General features: G+C 32.5%; 1 protein-coding gene across 5 annotated transcripts; it reads left to right on the forward strand.

Moving 5' to 3' along the window:
- The first annotated feature begins 6,242 nt into the window (after window positions 1-6,242).
- On the forward strand, window positions 6,243-15,075 carry LOC148616205 (uncharacterized). Of its 5 annotated transcripts, none has more exons than XM_088583019.1 (2): window positions 6,243-6,379; window positions 13,727-15,075. In XM_088583019.1, exon 2 carries the CDS (start codon window positions 13,841-13,843, stop codon window positions 14,660-14,662), a length of 822 nt encoding a protein of 273 aa, XP_088439145.1. In that variant the 5' UTR covers window positions 6,243-6,379; window positions 13,727-13,840; the 3' UTR covers window positions 14,663-15,075. The 5 variants fall into 5 exon arrangements, with proteins under 5 accessions (XP_088439145.1, XP_088439142.1, XP_088439141.1 ...); XM_088583016.1 differs by lacking the exon at window positions 6,243-6,379 and adding an exon at window positions 7,386-7,486; XM_088583015.1 differs by lacking the exon at window positions 6,243-6,379 and adding an exon at window positions 7,795-7,889.
- The last annotated feature ends 4,394 nt before the right edge of the window (window positions 15,076-19,469 follow it).

The following is a 19,469-nucleotide window of genomic DNA, read 5'->3' on the forward strand; positions in this document are numbered from 1 at the left end:
TTTTATCTCAGTTTCCGCTATACAGATGACATATTATCATTAAACAATCCTAGTTTCGGGGATTTGATACATCTACCCCAAAAGACCTTGAGATAAAGGATACAACAGACGCTATCAAGCCAGCCTCAAATATTAACTTACACTTAGAGAAATCGATGGTTAAGGAAAACTATTGACAAAACTATACGACAAACGCGGGGACCTTTCATTCTGTATTGTCAAATTTCATTTCGTCTGTGGCAACATCCATTCAGCACCTGCGTATGGAGTTTTCATATCACAACTCATACGTTATACCAGAGCTTGCCGTAAATAAGCAGCCTTTTTGTATCGCGCTAGACATCTTACAATTAGGCTTCTGGAACAGGGTTATGTTACTCCAAAATTGATGTCATTATTACAGAAGTTTTGTGGTCGTCATCATGAACTCGTGGACCGTAACGTTGTATCCATCTGCACCATGAAAACTGATTTGTTCAGCGTGTCATAGTTTCCCTTTCCTCTTTCGTCTACCCCGGACTGGACTTTTTATGAGCAATTCGGCGGGTGTTTCTAGAAAAGCAGAGGACTTTTACCCTACTGGTTCACCTGTTCCATGCTCCCAGTTTTTAGTACAGTCCGAGTTGTTCATTTTTGTTACTTTGTATGTATTATTTTGGTTATTTCATGTTCTTTGTTGTGTGTGTCCATGTCTGGTCCTGATCCCTGGATTACATTCTTTTGATTACCGCTATAACCTTGGTTCCCTTGATTATTCTTAAGTAAAAGGAAAATAGAAATTCGCTGCAAAGACTTTTTTAAACATTTTTTTGCGTTTAGAGAGATAGTATTTAAAAAAAAACATAATTTCCTTAGCACTGGGCTTATAAATGATTTTTCTTTTGTAGTGATAAACATCTACATCTGAAACCTTTTCTAATTGTACCAAGAAACAAATTCTTACATAATAAAAGCATATAAACAGGAATTTAAATCATATAAATTAAATGAACATTAATTCAGGTGGTGTCAATTAATTAAAGCTTTAAATTTGTTTTTCCTGTTCTTTCCTTTTCAGTCATATTGCAATTAAGACAATTTATGAAAAGAATAATTTACAAATAATTGCAATGCTTCCGCTATATAGATGACGTATTATCTTTAAACAATCCGAATTTCGGGGATTTGATACATCGGATATACCCAAAAGAACTTGAGATAAAGGATACTACAGACACTGTAAAGTCAGCCTCATATCTTGACCTACACTTAGAAATCGATGGCAAAGGAAAACTATTGACCAAACTTTACGATAAACGTGATGACTTTTCATTCAGAATTGTCAACTTTCCTTTCATCTGTGGCAACATCCCTTCAGCTCCTTCGTATGGAGTGTTCATATCACAACTCATACGTTATGCAAGAGCTTGCCGAAACTGCGCAGACTTTTTGTATCGCGCTAGCACTCTAACAAATAGGCTTCTGGAACAGGGTTATGTTGCTACAAGATTGAAGTCATCACTACAGAAGTTTTATGGTCGTCATCATGAACTCGTGGATCGTTATGGTGTATCCATCAGCACCATGAAAACTGATTTATTCAACGGGTCATAGTTTTCCTTTCCTCGTTTGTCTACCCCGGACTTGACTATTTATGAGCAACTCGGCAGAGGACGCTTACCCTACCGGTGGACCTGGTCCACGCTCCCAGTTTTTAGTGGAGTCCGGATTGCTCATTTACTTTTGTTACTTTGTATGTATGATTTTAGTTACTTTGTGTTGTTTGTTGTGTATGTCTGTTTTTAATGTCTGGTCTTTGTCCCTGGATTACATTCTTTTGATTACCGGTATAACCTTGGTTCCCTTGATTACTTTTTAAAAGAAAGGATAGGCAAGGTGGTGTCCAACCCGAACCTTCAGGTGGTGTCAAACCCGAACCTTCAGATGGTATCAAACTCAAATTCTCAGGTGGTGTGAAACCCGAACCTTCAAACTGGTGTCAAACCCGGACCTTCACAAGGTGTCAAACCTGAACCTTCAGAATGGTGTCAAACCAGAAACTTCATGTGTTGTCAAACCCGAACCTTCAGACTGGTGTCAAACCAGAAACTTCAGGTGTTGTCAAACCGAACCTTCAGGAGGTGTCAAATCCAAACCTTCAGGTGGGTGATGTCAAACCTAAACCTTTAGACCGGTGTCTAACCCAAACCTTCAGATCGGTGTCAAAACCGAAACTTCTTGTGGTGTGAAACTTTCATTATGCCGCAAAAGAAGGTATGAATAGAATGATGTCAAACACGAAACTTCATAAAGAATTGGTAGGATGGTATCAAACCCAGACCTTCATATTGTCAAAATAGAACGAATGAGTAGGATGGAATAAAAAACCGAATCTTCATAAAGGATAAAATAGATGGTGTCAAACCCGAACGTTCTAAAGAATGACTAGGATGGTATCAAACCCGAATCTTCATAAAGGATGAAATAGATTGTGTCAAATCCGAATATTCTTAAGAATGAGTAGATGGTATCAAACCCGAATCTTCATAAATGATGAAATAGATGGTGTAAAATCCAAATATTCATTTTCGAACCTTCATAAAGGATAAGTAGGGTGGTGTCAAACCCGTACTTTCATATTGTTAAAATGTACCGGATGAGTAGGATGGTATTCTACCCGAATTTCATAAATGATAAGTAGAGTGGTGTCAAACCCGAACCTTCATATTGTTAAAATGGAAAGAATGAGTAGGATGGTGTCGAACTCGAACCTTCATAAAGGATGAACAAGATGGTGTCAAACACAAACATTCATATTGTCAAAATAGAACAAAAGGATGAGTCGGATGGTGTCAAACCTTATTCTTCCTATTGTTAAATGTACCGGAAGCTTCATAAAGGGTAAGTAGGATGGTATCAAACTTGAACCTTCATAAAGAATGAACAAGATGGTGTCAAACTCGAACCTTCATCTTGTTAAAATGTACCGAAAGAGTAGGATGGAACTTCAAGCATTGTTTGAGATGGGTAAATTTATTTAACTCTCACCTTGTGAAACTATAACCGTCCTTTATGACAGAGTAATCAAGGGAACCAAGGTTATAGCGGTAATAAAAAGAATGTAATCCAGGGACAAAGACCAGACAAGGAAAACAGACATACACAACAACAAAAATAAAGTAAATAAAATCATATATACAAAGTAACAAACCAATCGACATTTACAAGAGTATAGTATTTCTGGCTTCTTTAACCATGTTTTGTTGTGTCAATAACGTCATCTGATTCCTAAATCAAGGCAAAGAACTACAATGATTGTTTAAATCGTATATAAAACCATTTCTTTTGCTTTTTTAGCTCAAAATGTTTCATGGGTCACCATGTGTATATGTACTCGAGATTGTCTATGGAAATAAATATCATTTTATTCTAGTCTTGTTTCCTACTATCAGCAAGAAAAACATAGGATAGGTAGGTGGGTGGGAAAATTATTTTATTTTTCAAAAAACATTTTACACTGAGTTAATGGGGAAACAATTTAACGGTGCTTTAGCCAAAATGGTCATAAAAATTTAGGCTAAGTATCGTAGCAGGAAACAGACATATTATTTCGTTTTTCGCCTTATATCCGAATTTTATCATTGGTGAATAGAATGTTCTCTAAGAGCGAAAATTGTATTCTCTAACCATTGAAATCTTACGGTCCATTTGTTGATGAAGACTACCACTGGATACATAAAAATAATAATGTACAACTCTTTACATTATCTGACTTCTATAACAAAAACCTCATACATGGTCGATAGTAACGTGATGTAAACAAGGAAACATTTATGTTTTTCTCTACAAATATCTGTATCGGCTTTGATTGATTTTTTCCCGCCTTAATGTGCCATCACCATAGGAAATCTGTAACCATATTTGTGGATAAGACACAACAGACTTTGTATATTCTAGCAATAATTGAGAAATACATCGGACTAACTGCAACAAAGGACGGTTTTTTCTGGAATATATACTAAAGATCCATAGAAAAAATCGACCAAGTTCAATCGATTGGAAACTTCTCTCATAAGACTTAAAATTTCTAGGGAACAAGAGAGATAACTCAAGCTCAATGCTTATTAAAGTACTTGGGTAGAATGAAATGGTTTAATTTGGTGCAAGGGAAATCAAGAAAACAGGATTCGAATGGTAATCAAAAGGATGAATTAAAACCAAAGGATGAACATTAGACAGGAAAAACACACACAATCCGGACTCCATTGAACATTGGGTGCATTGGCCAGGTGCAAAGTAAAGGAAGCGTTTACTGCTTTTCTGGAAACACCCGGCAAGTTGCTAATAGAATGTCACGTCCGCGGTAGACGAATTAGTAAAGGAAATCTATGACAGGACGGTTCTTATGGCGCGGATGGATACATCATAATAATCAACGGTGACGAAAATAAATTGTAGTGATAACTTCAACCTGACAATATTATCTGCTTCGTCGTATCCCATGATACGAATTATTTCACAATTTTATTATAAGTTTGATTTTACCGACAATCTAATACCACATACAGTGCACAATTTGAACACGCTATGAATTTGAAAAAAAAATCATGATTTACGAAACATGTTTTTAAATTTGACAATATAATTTCGGAGGGGGTATGGTCTCACTAACCACTTCTAACGTTTCCATTACTTTACATGTTAAAAAATAATTTTCAAAGTCTCACTGTGAATTCCCAGGACAAATGACATCTTAAAGCTGCATACCGTTGCGAAGCTTGGAAAAAAAGGCTTCCAAAATCATTATACTAATGGTACGATGATAGTAGAAATTCTTCACAAAATTTACTTGAATAAATAATACTGAAAATCCACATTTTTACCTGTTCTGCTAACTGACAGCATGGAGGCAAATTACTCACACATGTAAACAATATTCATACACTTTTGTAGTTAATTACATATATGATTTTAAAGTACACATTCTCAGCTTCATTTTGACTACTTTTAATCATAATACACACAAATAATGCACTTACAATGCATATGTCTAGGTTCAGTGTGTTTTTGGTACTACATAGGGGGGTGACCATTTGACCCGGAAGTGGTTAGTGAGACCTATACCTTAAATAGTAAAATTTGCACACAGTTTTTCTAGTATCCTTTTATTTCTATTTCGTTACATCCTGCTTAATAAATCTCAAATCTATTTGAATATATAGTTAAAGACTATGCCGAAATTTATAAGTATTCTCACAGAAAGTTTTAATACTTCAAAAGTTTTTTTAAAACCTTATTAATTTGTATACATTATGAATAACATGAAATAACATACTGTATGGTTGTTTATAGAAAGTAAAATCGAGAAAAAAAACTTGGTATCAGCAAAACCAGAAACCCAAACGCTAAGGGATAAAGACTTAACCGAAAAAACAACAAACAAACAAACACACAAACAAAATCAAAAATTGGAACAGAAAAAACCATTAGAGAAACCGCGAAAATAAGACACATAAAACAAATATTGTGGTCGGCTGCCATGGCTATATTTCAATTTTGACAAGATCAGTAAGGAAGGTTTTTTTTTGTACTTATTACTAATGAGACCCTGGCGCAATTTTCGTGAATATCATAATCCATAATCCAAAACAACCCGGATATACAAATGTTTGTAATATGCACAGTTTTTATAGTATTTAAGTACATCTGAGATCTATGCAAAGAAGTTGACTCTTTTGCTGTGAAACAACATTACAGAACTGAGCCATACAGGGTTCTCGTCTGTATATTTTAAGGGCGCTTGTTATTTTGTATATTAACAACTGATTCTTCAAAGCTGGTATGATCTTGATCAGTGATTGTAGTCCTCTGTTAACGTCCATAAGCGTCACTCATAAGTAATCTAAACCACTGAATGAACATAAGTTACAAAAGCGAAATAGAAATATTTGTTTCGCAAGCAGGATGTTCAAATTGTTATCATTAATGATTAAATATTAACGATCACACTTTTGACATTCATACAATTGATGATTTGAAATTAACTTCTGATTAATTGTGTCGATATATACAATATAATATTTCCATAGTATAAAATTTGATACCAGCGACCCTATCAGTATGTTATTCAGAGACAAAGGAACGATTTGTATCAACGTCACTTCACTGCCTGAATATAAAGCAAACAATGTCATAACAAAAATTACAATTCTATCAAGTCCATCTTTGATCAAACACTTTATCAATAATTTACTCACTGTGGTATTACATTTAGTAATATTGAATAAAGTCGAGAGCTTTACATTTCTGTTAAAACTATAACTCGAAGGATTTTTACGACAAAATGATTGTTGAAATTGAAAAATAATAATAATATACATGTAGGATAAATTTATCAAAGGTAAGAGGGTTATATTATCTTTGAAATAATCATTATATACGCTTTGAACATAACAAAACTGGTCATCCAAAAGAATGAATTTTTGGAAATAGTTCTTCATAAAAGGCACATAAAACAGAGCATTGCTCGCCCTTGAGAAATGAATTGATGTTAACTTTGATCTTTCTCTATATTTTTGTCGTTTTATCTACTTCTTGGACGGCTGGATATTTTCCAATATCACATCATCGATGTGATATGAACCAGTAATATGAAAATTTCGTCGTTGTGATTGGTTGTTCGTGACAATAATGTTCAATTGGTCAAAAAGCGACGTTATGAGTTTTGTTACATTGTTTTCTCGCAAACCCTAGTTATAAATGACAAATGCTAAAATTTCCGTCATGGCAAATGCAGAATGTCGAGCGGAATTGCTGACGAATCATAGAGAAAAAGATTATATAACTTGTAAACTTTGAATATCAACCCGCTTTATTTAATTTTACCAGCATAACAAAATCGCACAGAAGACATGTTTGTCACAGATTTCCTCTTACAAAAAAGTTGGTAAATAGATACATTTAAGCAAACGATCTTTCTGATGGGTATTGAAAAAAATCAGGTTTATCCTTCTTAATTTTTGGTTTTGTGTATAACTCCTTTATGATAACTAGAACAATAAGTATCCGTTACAGGTACCATTATATAATGCATGCTTATAGATATAGATCTAAATCTTCATTCATCATATATTGATCTAATCTAAACACACTGTAACACTATAGTTCTTAACAATAATCCCGAGGCGTGTCACACGTTAGAAAAATAGTATCACAAGTGCGTTTTATAGACAATACAAACATACATGAATTGAAAAATTCAAGATTATACAGAAATCACTTCTTATCATATAAAGGTATTAGCTTCTCTCGGACAACAATGTATTCACAAAAGCATGTAGTATTTTACAATTTGATCCGTAACTTAGATTATATAAAGTGGTTTCAAAAATAAATTATTCCTCTGTTGTAAATCATATATCTTATTTAATCTTCTGATGTAAATGATAAGATACTCAAACTTAATAACCACATGGTGGCGAATGGAAGCATTGGAGTACTTCATACGGTATGAAATTAACTCTATCAAATTTATTAAATTTTAAACAGTTGTATGTAGCTTTAAAACAAACATATTATGCCCTTGTTGCGCTGCCCTTTTTGAGTTTTCTATATTTTTATATTTTTGTGTTAGTTTTGGTTCCAGTTGTTTGGTTTTGGTTTTTGACATGTGCATTTGCTATTATATTTTGTTTTTTGGTTCATTCACATAAGCTCTCATAATCATGTCAATTAATATTCCAATACATAAAAGTTCCATGAAAGATAAATCAGACTTGTTATAGCGTTACAACTGGTGATGCATGGTAAGTATCTTACTGACTTCATAAAATATCCTTATAACAATGGAAGATGTTACGGTGAACACTGCATTGGGGATATTGGAAAACTATCTGTCAGACAATATGAAGGTCAGTTTTATTCTACATGATAGTTTGTAGTATAAATCATTAACATCTTAACTATCCTACATGTATGTTGTTAATTAATATATGTAGTTTTAGTGCTATGGAGTACGCGTTTAGTGATGAATTTCGAAGTAAAATTAATGGACCGTTGTCAGTGCATTAAACTAAGAGAACGAAAGACGAAACGTTCTAATACCATAGGACAGTCTTGTTAATGGTTTCTCGAGAGAGAACGAAAGACGAAACGTTCTAATTCCATAGGACAGTCTTGTTAATGGTTTCTTGAGAGAGAACGAAACACGAAACATTATAAATACATAGGGCAGTCATGTTATTAGTTCTTGAGTTTGATTTTCATATGATAAACAAACGATCTGTGATCCTTGCACTTTTCTGTATTTCACTTATTTTTCTCTGTCACTTGACAATTTAACTTTAATCTAACTCCATTAATTGATATTTAGCAGATAATAGCAAATTATTGTTGGTCAAAACGTCAAATAAAATTGGACGAAACAGCAATCTTCATACCATTACTCTACTTAAGATTCTGTTTGTATTTTAATTACTTTACTGCACGTTATTTTTAAATTTGCAACATCAAAGAAAGAATAATAATACAATTATAAAATGTTAAACATCATTAAATTGTCGTTTAAATATATATGGTAGATATAAAACATCTCAATAACAATTAATATTAGAAATTCATCTCTCATAGTCACTATGATGAAAATTCAAAGTTACCAACTCATTGTAATTTAATGTGATGTATTGTAATATACAGCCCATTGATCGTAAAAGGCAGAGAGGAAATCGTGGGATGGGTTTCTACATATCACGATATCAACGTAAATGATTGTCTGATGTTGATAAGAGTATCTTATATCTTTTTAAAGTCTACTTATCACTTTTGTAGCATAGTAATCCACTTAAGGGAGAAATTCTATGAAAATTTCCATATTTTGGATTAATTCAAGATCATTGAAAATAATACACTACATATTCATCAACAACAAAAATTCTCGAAGTAGAAAATACAAAAAACACCACGTATATTATAATTGCAAATGCCGGTATGATGTAAACGTGTTTAAATGTTTGACCTCTCATCATCAACATTATAACAAAATAAATAGATCTTAATAAAAAACAAATTATATACCAGATTTACTCAAAACCACAAATTATGAAAAAGGGAGCCAAATCCAGCAACGATAAGTCCTACTAATACAAGTGTAATATGGGAAATAAATCCTCACTTAATGCATTCATTCTTCGGCTAATAAAACAAAATAAGAATATACTGAAAAATCGAGAAGCTTTTGAATGAATACTTTATAATGATTTCTGTATATATTCATTGTTCAAGAGGGTGAAAGTGTCATGTCGACCCAAAATTACGTAGTTCTGTATTGGACTAAGGGATTAATGATCCATTGGATGGTTATGGCACTGTACAGATTGTTAATTTTATTGTGGAACAAAGGGGAAACTATATAAAGCACAATGAAAGCTAATGTGTTATCTAATCAACACTTAGGCATTTATACCTGCATTTAGAAACTATATGTATATTTTGACACCGAGTGAAAATGTGATATGCTTGTTATAATTGTTGTTTGAGTGATGGATACTACTATTTTATTGACTTACCTGGTGAAATGTTTTACATGTATTTGCTTAACATGAGAAAATAATTACTTGTTTTAAAAATTCATATCAATAATGTTGAATTATTTTATGATATTTTGTGGATCATGGTTTGTCAATCACAAAGGAAAAAGGTAAGTTGTCTCTTAGGGAATTATTTCAATGTTCAATGTATGAGAATAAATACAATTAATATTTTGTTATTAACACATCTAAAATGACATAAAGATTTCTTTAAGTCTGCAGGAAGATCTATCGAATATTTTTCTTCGAAATAATGGTTTCTTTAAAGAAAATTATAATTGATACATTTATGTGATACATACATAGAAATACACCATTTATGCTTACATTGCTCACATAATCTCATCTAGATTCACATATTTAGATGCATTTTGAGTAAACCAATATTCAGAACAACCACATTCATTTAGAGTATATCCATTAAGAATGGTACATATTTCTGTTATGCATGGTGCATAACAATTTATGCAAAATGGATGAAATCCAATCTTGCTTACTGCACATGAATCTTATATATATATCAATAGGAAAGAGTAATCAAGGGAACCAAGGTTAAAGCGGTAATCAAAAGAATGCAACTCGGTGGGTGTTACTAGAAAAGCAGGAGACGCTTATCTAAACGGTGCAACTGGATTATGCTCCCAGATTTTAGTGGAGTCCGAGTTGCTAATTTACTTTTTTACTTTGTATGTATCAGTTTGGTTAGTTTATGTTCTTTGTTGTATTAGTCTGTTTTCCATGTGTGGACTTTGTCCCTGGATTATATTCTTTTGATTTCCGATGGAATCTTGGTTCTCTTTATTATTCCTTTACAACCGTATAAAATATAGGTGCTACCATTGTGTCAACATATATAATTGCAAGTCAATAGGTAATCCTGAACTTCTTCATTTTCTACCTTGTTCTTACGGTTTATCCTGGTAATTTTTAAATGAACCAATATACATGAGTATTATACCTAAACAAGCAAATGCATCAACAATTTTCAAATACTCCCCATTCAGCTTTGAAACAGGTTTATCGGGATACTTACGTTTTCTTAATATAACAGCATTAATTTATAGTTTCCATGTTTTACCATATAAATACATTGAATTAAGTGCAGATTGTTATTCAGTATCAGCATAGATACAATCTTAAATAAACAGAAATTCCACCTGCATCAAAGCATCTGAACAGCATTATAAATATTAAATATATGATAACCTGTTATATTGATTAGATATAAACTGATCTAAATAATTAAGTAACAATAAAAAGTGCAGGAGACATGTTTTCTCCCTGTCTAATACCAACATTACTTTGGAAATAATCTGACACTTTTTACTACCCTGTCGTATACAAGATTTATCATTACCTTACATTGCATGTACAGTAGTAAACATTTTATCATCAATACATTTTGGCAGTAACTTATTGCATAAAACTGTTTTATTTATGGAATCGAAAACCTAACGATAATCAATAAAGGCACAAAACAATGATTTGTTCTTGAGGAAGTACAAATCTATTGATCATTTAAGATTCAATATACGATCGTTCATTCCACATTTCTTTCTTAAACCTACCTGCTTTTCACAGAGAACATTCATATTTTCAAGATAAAAATTAAGTGTGTTATCTAGTACAGCAGTAAAAAGTGTCGATATAACAACTAAGTATAGTAAGCCCTGTAATTTTAATTGCATTTCTAACCTCTTGTTCAGTGATAACAGCATTAACATTATTATTTAGATGAGTAACAGTATTTCTACCAAACTCTACAAAATCACAATCATCATCCTCTTATGCATTGTTTAACTTCTTAAAATGCTATAATAAAACCATTTAGTCGACATTTTCAAGTACTTTATTCTTGACCTATTTAACAACGACAGTAAGACATTCTGACTTGGATTTGGGACCCAAGTATAACATTTGTCTTGGTGATATTAAATTTTTATTTTACAATCTGCTTTAAACTATAATTTATTAACCTTACATTTTGTTTTTTCTACAACTTTTCTCAGAAAAAATTGTTTTCGTAACAAATTACTATCAGTAAAAGCATGAATAATAATATCATTACAAAACTCTAAATGGGAATTTCCAATTCCATCGAAAAAAAAATTAAATAATTTTACAATGTATGAAGATTATCCAAAAGAGATAAAACAATTTATAGAATGCGGTACATTAACGAAAGGTTACAAAGTGTCAAATATATCAATTTTGAGAACAGTATTTGAGTTTTAATAATCACATAAAATTGATTTCCCATTAGCCAATTGAAATTAATAACCAGAGGCACTGCTTGCTTGTCTGTCTTTCCAGAATCATGGTACTCAAACATTTAATAAGGCGGTTTATAAAAGGTGTAAACTTGCCCAAAACCAGATTATTGAGTATAACCTGTTCAAAAATAAGATACATTCCTTATAATTAAATTTCTAATAAACGACAGTCTAGATATTAAAAATACTCTATACGCTCATAATACCTAATTATATAATATAATATATGATATTACCCAAAACGGACACTTGGTTTTAACACATTACAAATAACATTCATGTTGTTAACCAAAACATCTGCAATTTACATATCTTCAAAAAATGCATAACTTAACTGGAAAAAGTGACTCATAAAATAATGACAATATGAAATACAATCACTAATAATAATCTGCATACTCAATCATGGGGGACCTAGGCAGCCATGAAAACTCCATTTTATTAGGGAAGAGGAAACATGTGTCCGAATCCAATGCGAGAACCGTGTTAAGAGATATACCCGTACTGTATATTATGCAAAAATGATACCTAGAAATAAATCTTAGGAACTCAAGTTGCGTTTAGCTAAAAAGTGACCACTGGGAAAATTCCCACTAAAACTTTCGACATCGTCCTGTGACCAAAATTTATACACCAGTACCGTAAATGCAATAATTTCTCACTATACTAGCGAAACGTGAAAAATAAAACTTATTCTTAATCAAAATGTAATTTTGTTTGGGGCTAATTGAATCGGGAGAGTATAGGGACTAATCGGCGTTACTGAGGTCAAATCGGGAGAGTATAGGGACTAATCGGCGTTAATGACGTCATAGTAACAAGCCAGATTATACAGAATAACCTGGTTTGCTCAAAAGGAACCAAACAATCAGAAAGTATGTTTCAAACATAAATTAACTTATATAACATATGTACAGTACTATATAACTAATATGTGCTCACGTCTATATCAGAGAGATTTCTGGATGTTGGTATAGAACCTTATTATACACGACTTTCGTCTTCAAGTAAATGAAAAGATATAAAATAAAAGGCTGTATACGTGTGATATCTGTTCATTTGAACAGATAACAGTTTTAAATATTAAAATCAATTAGGATACAAATTCATGCTTAGAGAGTACTTTATATCAGTAAATAATATTGTACTACTTTCGGTGGAGATTCATAGCAGTTTACAACAGTTTTAATAACTGAATATAATAACATATTCTTTAAATATTTACAGTCTACAATGAAAATATATAAAATAAAAAGCTTTATACGTGTGATATCTGTTCATTTGAACAGATAACATTTTTAAAGATGATATTAGCTGTATTCGTTCTACATTTACATGATGAAAGTAAATTTCATTTTTAAGTATTTACACAAACCCTTGTATGAGCCTGTGTTGGATTTAATTTGAAAGATTATTTGAATATTGTACAACAGTGATCACTTCATGCAAATAAATGGCAGTGTTGATTACTATTATTACGACCCATTTATTACAGGCTCTTAACCAACATGTAGAAATAAATTTAGTTATTAAAACTGTTGTCAACTGTTACGAATCTCCACCGAAAGTCGTACAATATCATTTACTGGTATAAAGTACTCTCTAAACATGAATTTGTATCCAAATTGATTTTAATCTTACTTTCAAGTTTTGATTTTTCTTGATTTCACTTGTTACATATTTGTTCATTTTAACGAAAAAGGGGTTGTTATTAAGACGTGGGTTAAAATAAACATCGTACGTATTAAAATCAAGATTGTTTTACATAAGTATGTAGTTAATTAGTTAAATAACTGTGAGTATGTGTTAGTTTTAACAATCAAGCCCCAAACGTTATTCTTTTTTTTTGGAGAAGCACTGTTTTCAAAAAATTTATCTTTTTTTTTACAGAAACAAGTGAAATTTATCTGTGGTGACAACAGCAGTAATTCTGACAACAAAGCATGTTTACCACTACGTAATAACAATTTGGAAGTTGCTTTACAAACACTGGATGAGAGGAGAATGGAACAACCGTCACTTCGTTCAACGAAACGGGCTTCTTCTGAATCGAGCCTAATACGTCTACGTAGGAGAGATAAACTTCCATTAACAAAGGCATATGATTTTCCATCTGTTGAAAATGCAGTAAAACATTTTAAAAGAAAACTAGATGGAGAGGGATTAGTTGCTGTATCCGTTCCTTTAAATCACAGATCTAGTTTTTTAGATATTGGTGATGAACATCGATTGAAATATCATCATCGAAGTGTAGACGAAATAGAGAAAATGTCATACAATTCAGAACGATTGAGAACAGTGTTAGACGAGGAGATAGATTTGGACTATATTGACATCGTTTACGAGGCCAACAAGCCAACAAAACAGAGATACATGTCGTTATCATGTGCACCCCCAATTAAGCCGAATTACTTTCCACGAACTATAAAGCTCCAACAGCGATCAGATTCAAGAGAATCACGTGGTAGAGGTAGGGATGATAACGAGGCAATGTTGAATAGTTTTCAAGGAGAGTGTAGTAATGAAACTAAAATGAAAAGTGAACATGTTAGCAGGCGAGGTTTGGATGCTCTTGGGTTGTACAAAAATAACACACCATTGAATTCAAGTATGACAAAATTGATCGAAACACGCGGTAGCGATAGGTCATTCCGATCAGAACATATACCTGATCATCCAAATAAAGCTCACAGACTGTCGTATTTGAGAAAGACAAATGGCATTATAGGGGCTGTAAATAGAGCAAATACTAGGGAAATGCAAAGAGTTCTCAGATACAGTAAATATGTGAACGAGGCATTCAGGGTAAACGGTAATAACGTATAGAATGCAAACATTCAGTTTTGTTTCGAAACCAGGATTAAAGTGATTAAACAGTGAAATTATGTAAAATCATTAATTGCTAACTTGTCATTTGTACTGGCACCGGTGAGTTGGTTTTAACCACAAGTGCAATCAGCCCTTGTCATATCCGATTTATTTCAGTCGGTTATTACATTGTGAAAAATATCTCCTGGTACGAGAAAAATATGCGCTATTAAACTGCCAAAAAGTTTAATGGGAACATTGTCTGAATGAAATACATGTTGTTACAAAGAAAAGTTGTTAAAAACATCAATTTTTTTTAAGATAGGATTTTTTTCAATCGTTATATCAATAATTGAGATGCTGAACAATATAACTTATTGTAAATCATAAAACAATTTGAGTGTATTTTTAAGTAAATGTTAAGCACCGAATTGCACGTGATTTATTTAGAATAACAAAGTTATGCATACAAAAAAAATACCGGTAGTTGGTAACAATGAAGGAAATAGTATACGGTTGGTTGTGTTCTGATCTTTCCCTTGCATCCATAAACTACAAATTTTAGCGTTTTTTCTATTAGTTCAAACGCAAAGGTATAAACGCAACGTCCGAAGAAAAATGTTTGCGTATGGTCTATTGCTCTTTGGCTCTATGTCTGTCTGAAAGAGTAATCAAGGGAACCAAGATGCTAGCGGAAATCAAATTAATGTAATCCAGGAACAAAGACCAGACATGGAAAACAGACAATCACAACAAAAACATAAAGTAATTAAAATAATACATACAAAGTAACAAAAGTAAATTAGCGACTGGCTGAAAATAATGAATTGATGCATCATTTTGCCACGAAACAACATTTTGTAGACTATTTCTCATGAGATTTGTTTCAGGTTCATCACGTAATGAATCCATTACAAGCCATCAAATAGTGGGTTTACTTTACTCAAAGACGTGCAACGGTTAAAGATGGCCTTACTGAAATATTCATAAACTTCATCAAAGGCCTCCGATCATCACAAAGGTTTAATGACTTTATATTAATATAACCGCACGATTAATCAAACTTGCTGAAATGATGAAACAACACATAGCTGATGAGCCTTATAAAATTAGCTTACGGGAGTTAACTCTAGACGTGTTTGTTCAATAATAGAATTGTAGCTGATTTATATATCAGTGAATGCTATATTGTATCATTTAACGACTACTTATACATAAAATGAAATACCCAATACAATATTGGGCAATAAAAAAGTATGTCTGGTATGGTAATTGTAAATGATAAAGTGCTGTCAAGTTACACAATGAACTTATATAGATATGAATTTTCTATATTTTTTATGACTATTTTTTATTCCTTCCAACTTTACTAAACAAACTTACATAATGAAATTGAAAATGAAATACAACAAATATATTTCAACTTGATAGTTCTCTTAGTTGATGTTTTGTGCTCATAATAAGTAATATTCATCAAGTGTGGATTCTCAAGAATTCAAAAGACCCACAAAAGTGTCTTTTTTCCAGTAATCTTACCTTTTGTAACAGTATACAAACTTTTGATTTTCCTACCTTGTACATCACAATTAAAGTCAGTTCTACGAGATATTTTTATACAAAGCATGGAACTAAAGATATGCTTATCTAGCATATGTATTAGAAAGAGAAAGGGCTTATTTGTGGAGAACCATAAACAATCCAACAAAAAGTGTTCCGAGTCTGACGTTAAAATGCTGGAAATTCTGGTCTACAACATTTTTGTATGCCAACAGAACTTTTGGAACGAATTGTATGCTACTTTTGGTCGATATTAAACGTTCATACATTCGTATGAAGCCAGATTTATAAAACGGCTACTACATAAAAAGAGAAGCGAGCAGCCCACTCCTTTAATTTCACTTTCCGTTATATAAAAGGTGTATTATCTCTGAAAAAAGGTTTAAAGGCTTATCAAATGAACTTGAAATTAAAGAGACAACTGATACACCTTTTATCTGCCTCATACGTAGTCCTTAACTTGTACATATATAATACAGGACGTTTAAAATTAAAACTTTATGATGTGATGATGTTAACTTCCCAATTGTATACTTCCCCTCCTAAGTTGCAATTTACCTACATTCCTAGCCTGTGGAGTTTCACAGCTGATCCGTTATGGTCGTGGCTGTGATCGGTACATGGACATTTTCTGTAAAGCTTGGATATTGTCAAATCAAAATTTTAAACAGGGGTACGTTCAGCCTCCGTAAATACCATATATCGGGGATTTGATACATCGCATCTACCCCAAACAACTTGAGATACTACAGACATTGTGAAGTCATCCTCATATATTGACGTACACTTAGAGATCGATGGTAATGGAAAACTGTTTACAAAACTATACGACGAACGCGTTGACTTTTCATCCCGTATTGTCAACTTTCCTTTCATCTGTTGCAACAAGCCCTCTGCACCTGCGTTTGGAGTTTTCAAATCACATCTCAAACGTTATTCAAAAGCTTGTTGTAACTACACAGACTACTTGTATCGCGCTAGACTTCTTGCAATTAGGCTTCTGGAACAGGGTTATGTTGCTATAAGATTAAAGTCATCACTACAGAAGTTTTATGGTCGTCATTATGAACTAGTCGATCATTATGGTGTATCCATTGGACACAATGTGAACTAATTTTTTACCATGTCATAGTTTTCCTTTCCTCTTTTGTCTACCCTGGACTTGACTTTATATGAGCAAATTGGCGGGTGTTTCTAGAAAAGCAGAGGACGCTTACCCTACCGGTACACGTTGTCCATGCTTCCAGTAAATTTTAGTGGAGTCCGAGTTGCTCATTTTTTTTGTTACTTTGTATGCATCATTTTGGTTATTTAATGTTCTTTGTTGTGTGGGTCTGGTTTCCATATCTGGTCTTCGTCCCTTGATTATATTCTTCTGATTTCCGCTAGAATCTTGGTTCCCTTAATTTCTCTTTCAATCTGATTCCACTTCTTACCGAATTGACACCCTACCGAACTTGACACTTACTATATGCAGTAGTGTAGCTCTTTTGACAGAGCTGTATTGGAACAAGTCAATGGAGCAAGTCAAGTTCATATAATTCACTACATTATTGTCTCAATTGCAGTTATTAAATACATTACCATCATGCGAGGGTGTTAAAATAATGCAGAAATACAATTTCATTTCCTTTGAAATCCTCTACAAAATTCTTGACACGATGTCAGTTTTTTCGTATGTTTTATAGTCATGTTATATCAAATTCACGATCAAATGTTCCGACGTTTTTACATATGTAGTTGATATTTGTCATGCTTTATGGTGACTTTTGATATTCTTAATCTAATTTGTCCATATTCGCATTACATGTATTTACTTTATTTACCTCATGATGCTTTATATGTAATTTCATTCCGTTCGCTACCTTGTTTATGTGGTTATCGTCTTTGTCTCCAGCTCTCATTGGATTATGACGTCACTTGTCCTTATATTGGCGCTTCGGTATTTTTGCCGATTTTAAGTACATTTGCACGTCTTACGTTCATCTATAGTGTGACACAATGTAATGTTACTTTTTTGTAAGATGTATTCATTAATGTATGTAATATCTTGTTGGAAAGGGAAAAACTGTCTTATAAGCCATTGCGCTCCTCTACTTGCTTATCTTTTCTACACTCTTTTGAGGCAGACGTATCCAAAACGTACTTAAAAAACGAACGCCTACAATTTTATCTTCAGCTAATAGTATTTAGATAACTATTTTTTAATCAATAAACAATTTTGGATTTGGTGATATACTCATGAGAGTCTGAAATAAAATAAACTGTAGTCTGCCTCACATTTTACCCCTTCATCTCAATATTGTTAACAGAGGAAAGCCTTCAACTTAACTCTATGACGAACGCAATGACTATGATTTCCCAATTTCAACTTTTATTTCTTTGCAGTAATATTCAAGCTTCTCCGATGTATGGAGCTCCTACACTTTGCTAGATATTGCGATTACACATTTTCTGTATAGAGCTCAGCGGCTTAAGCAAAAGTCATTTTGACAAGATACGTTGTAAACAGATTAAGGTCATCTCTCAAGAAATTCTACGGTCGTCACCATGACATCATATATATATATATATAGTATCCGTTTCCAATATTACAAAAGACATCAATCTGTCATTGACATTCTTCCTCTTTTAAACTCGAAATTTAACCATCAGCATACGGGTTGTCTTGCATTCAATAACACCAGAGTGCTCGCCCCGGATTTTTTTATTATTTCTTTTGGTGGTCCAAGCATTGTTTTGTCCACTGAATTCCGTCGTTTGAACAATCAGTAGTGCTACTAATTATTATTTAAGTCAGCAACCTTTATGTTAATTGTATATAATTACAGATAACGTCCAGTAGTTCCGTGAGTATATACAAAAATTAAAAATGTAATATCATAAATGAAGATAAAGCTAAAGAAGAGACCAAATAATGGCCGAAAACAAATTTTCTGATATTTTAAGTCATAAAACAAGGATCACACGAAGAAGCGAACAAATTATATTACATATATCATTTTTGCGTTTTTCATCATTTTACAAAAATTTAATAGCATAAGTGTTAACGAACAGGACAGAAAATTCAGATGAGTCATTTAACATATTAAGGCTAGAACTATAAACTACTGTTCTCCCTTCAACGTATATATAGTTATTTTGATCAAAAACCAACAATTTGGCAATTATTAAATCATAACAAATACAAAGGGGTCTTTTTATTACTATCTCGTTATATCAAATGGTGTTAATGTGATCATAGTTGATATAAAGCATGCCTTTTAAC

This window comes from Perna viridis, chromosome 5 (assembly GCF_037379345.1).
Source record: "Perna viridis isolate PV_CMFRI_1.1 ecotype Kerala chromosome 5, ASM3737934v1, whole genome shotgun sequence".
NCBI lineage: Eukaryota > Metazoa > Mollusca > Bivalvia > Mytilida > Mytilidae > Perna > Perna viridis.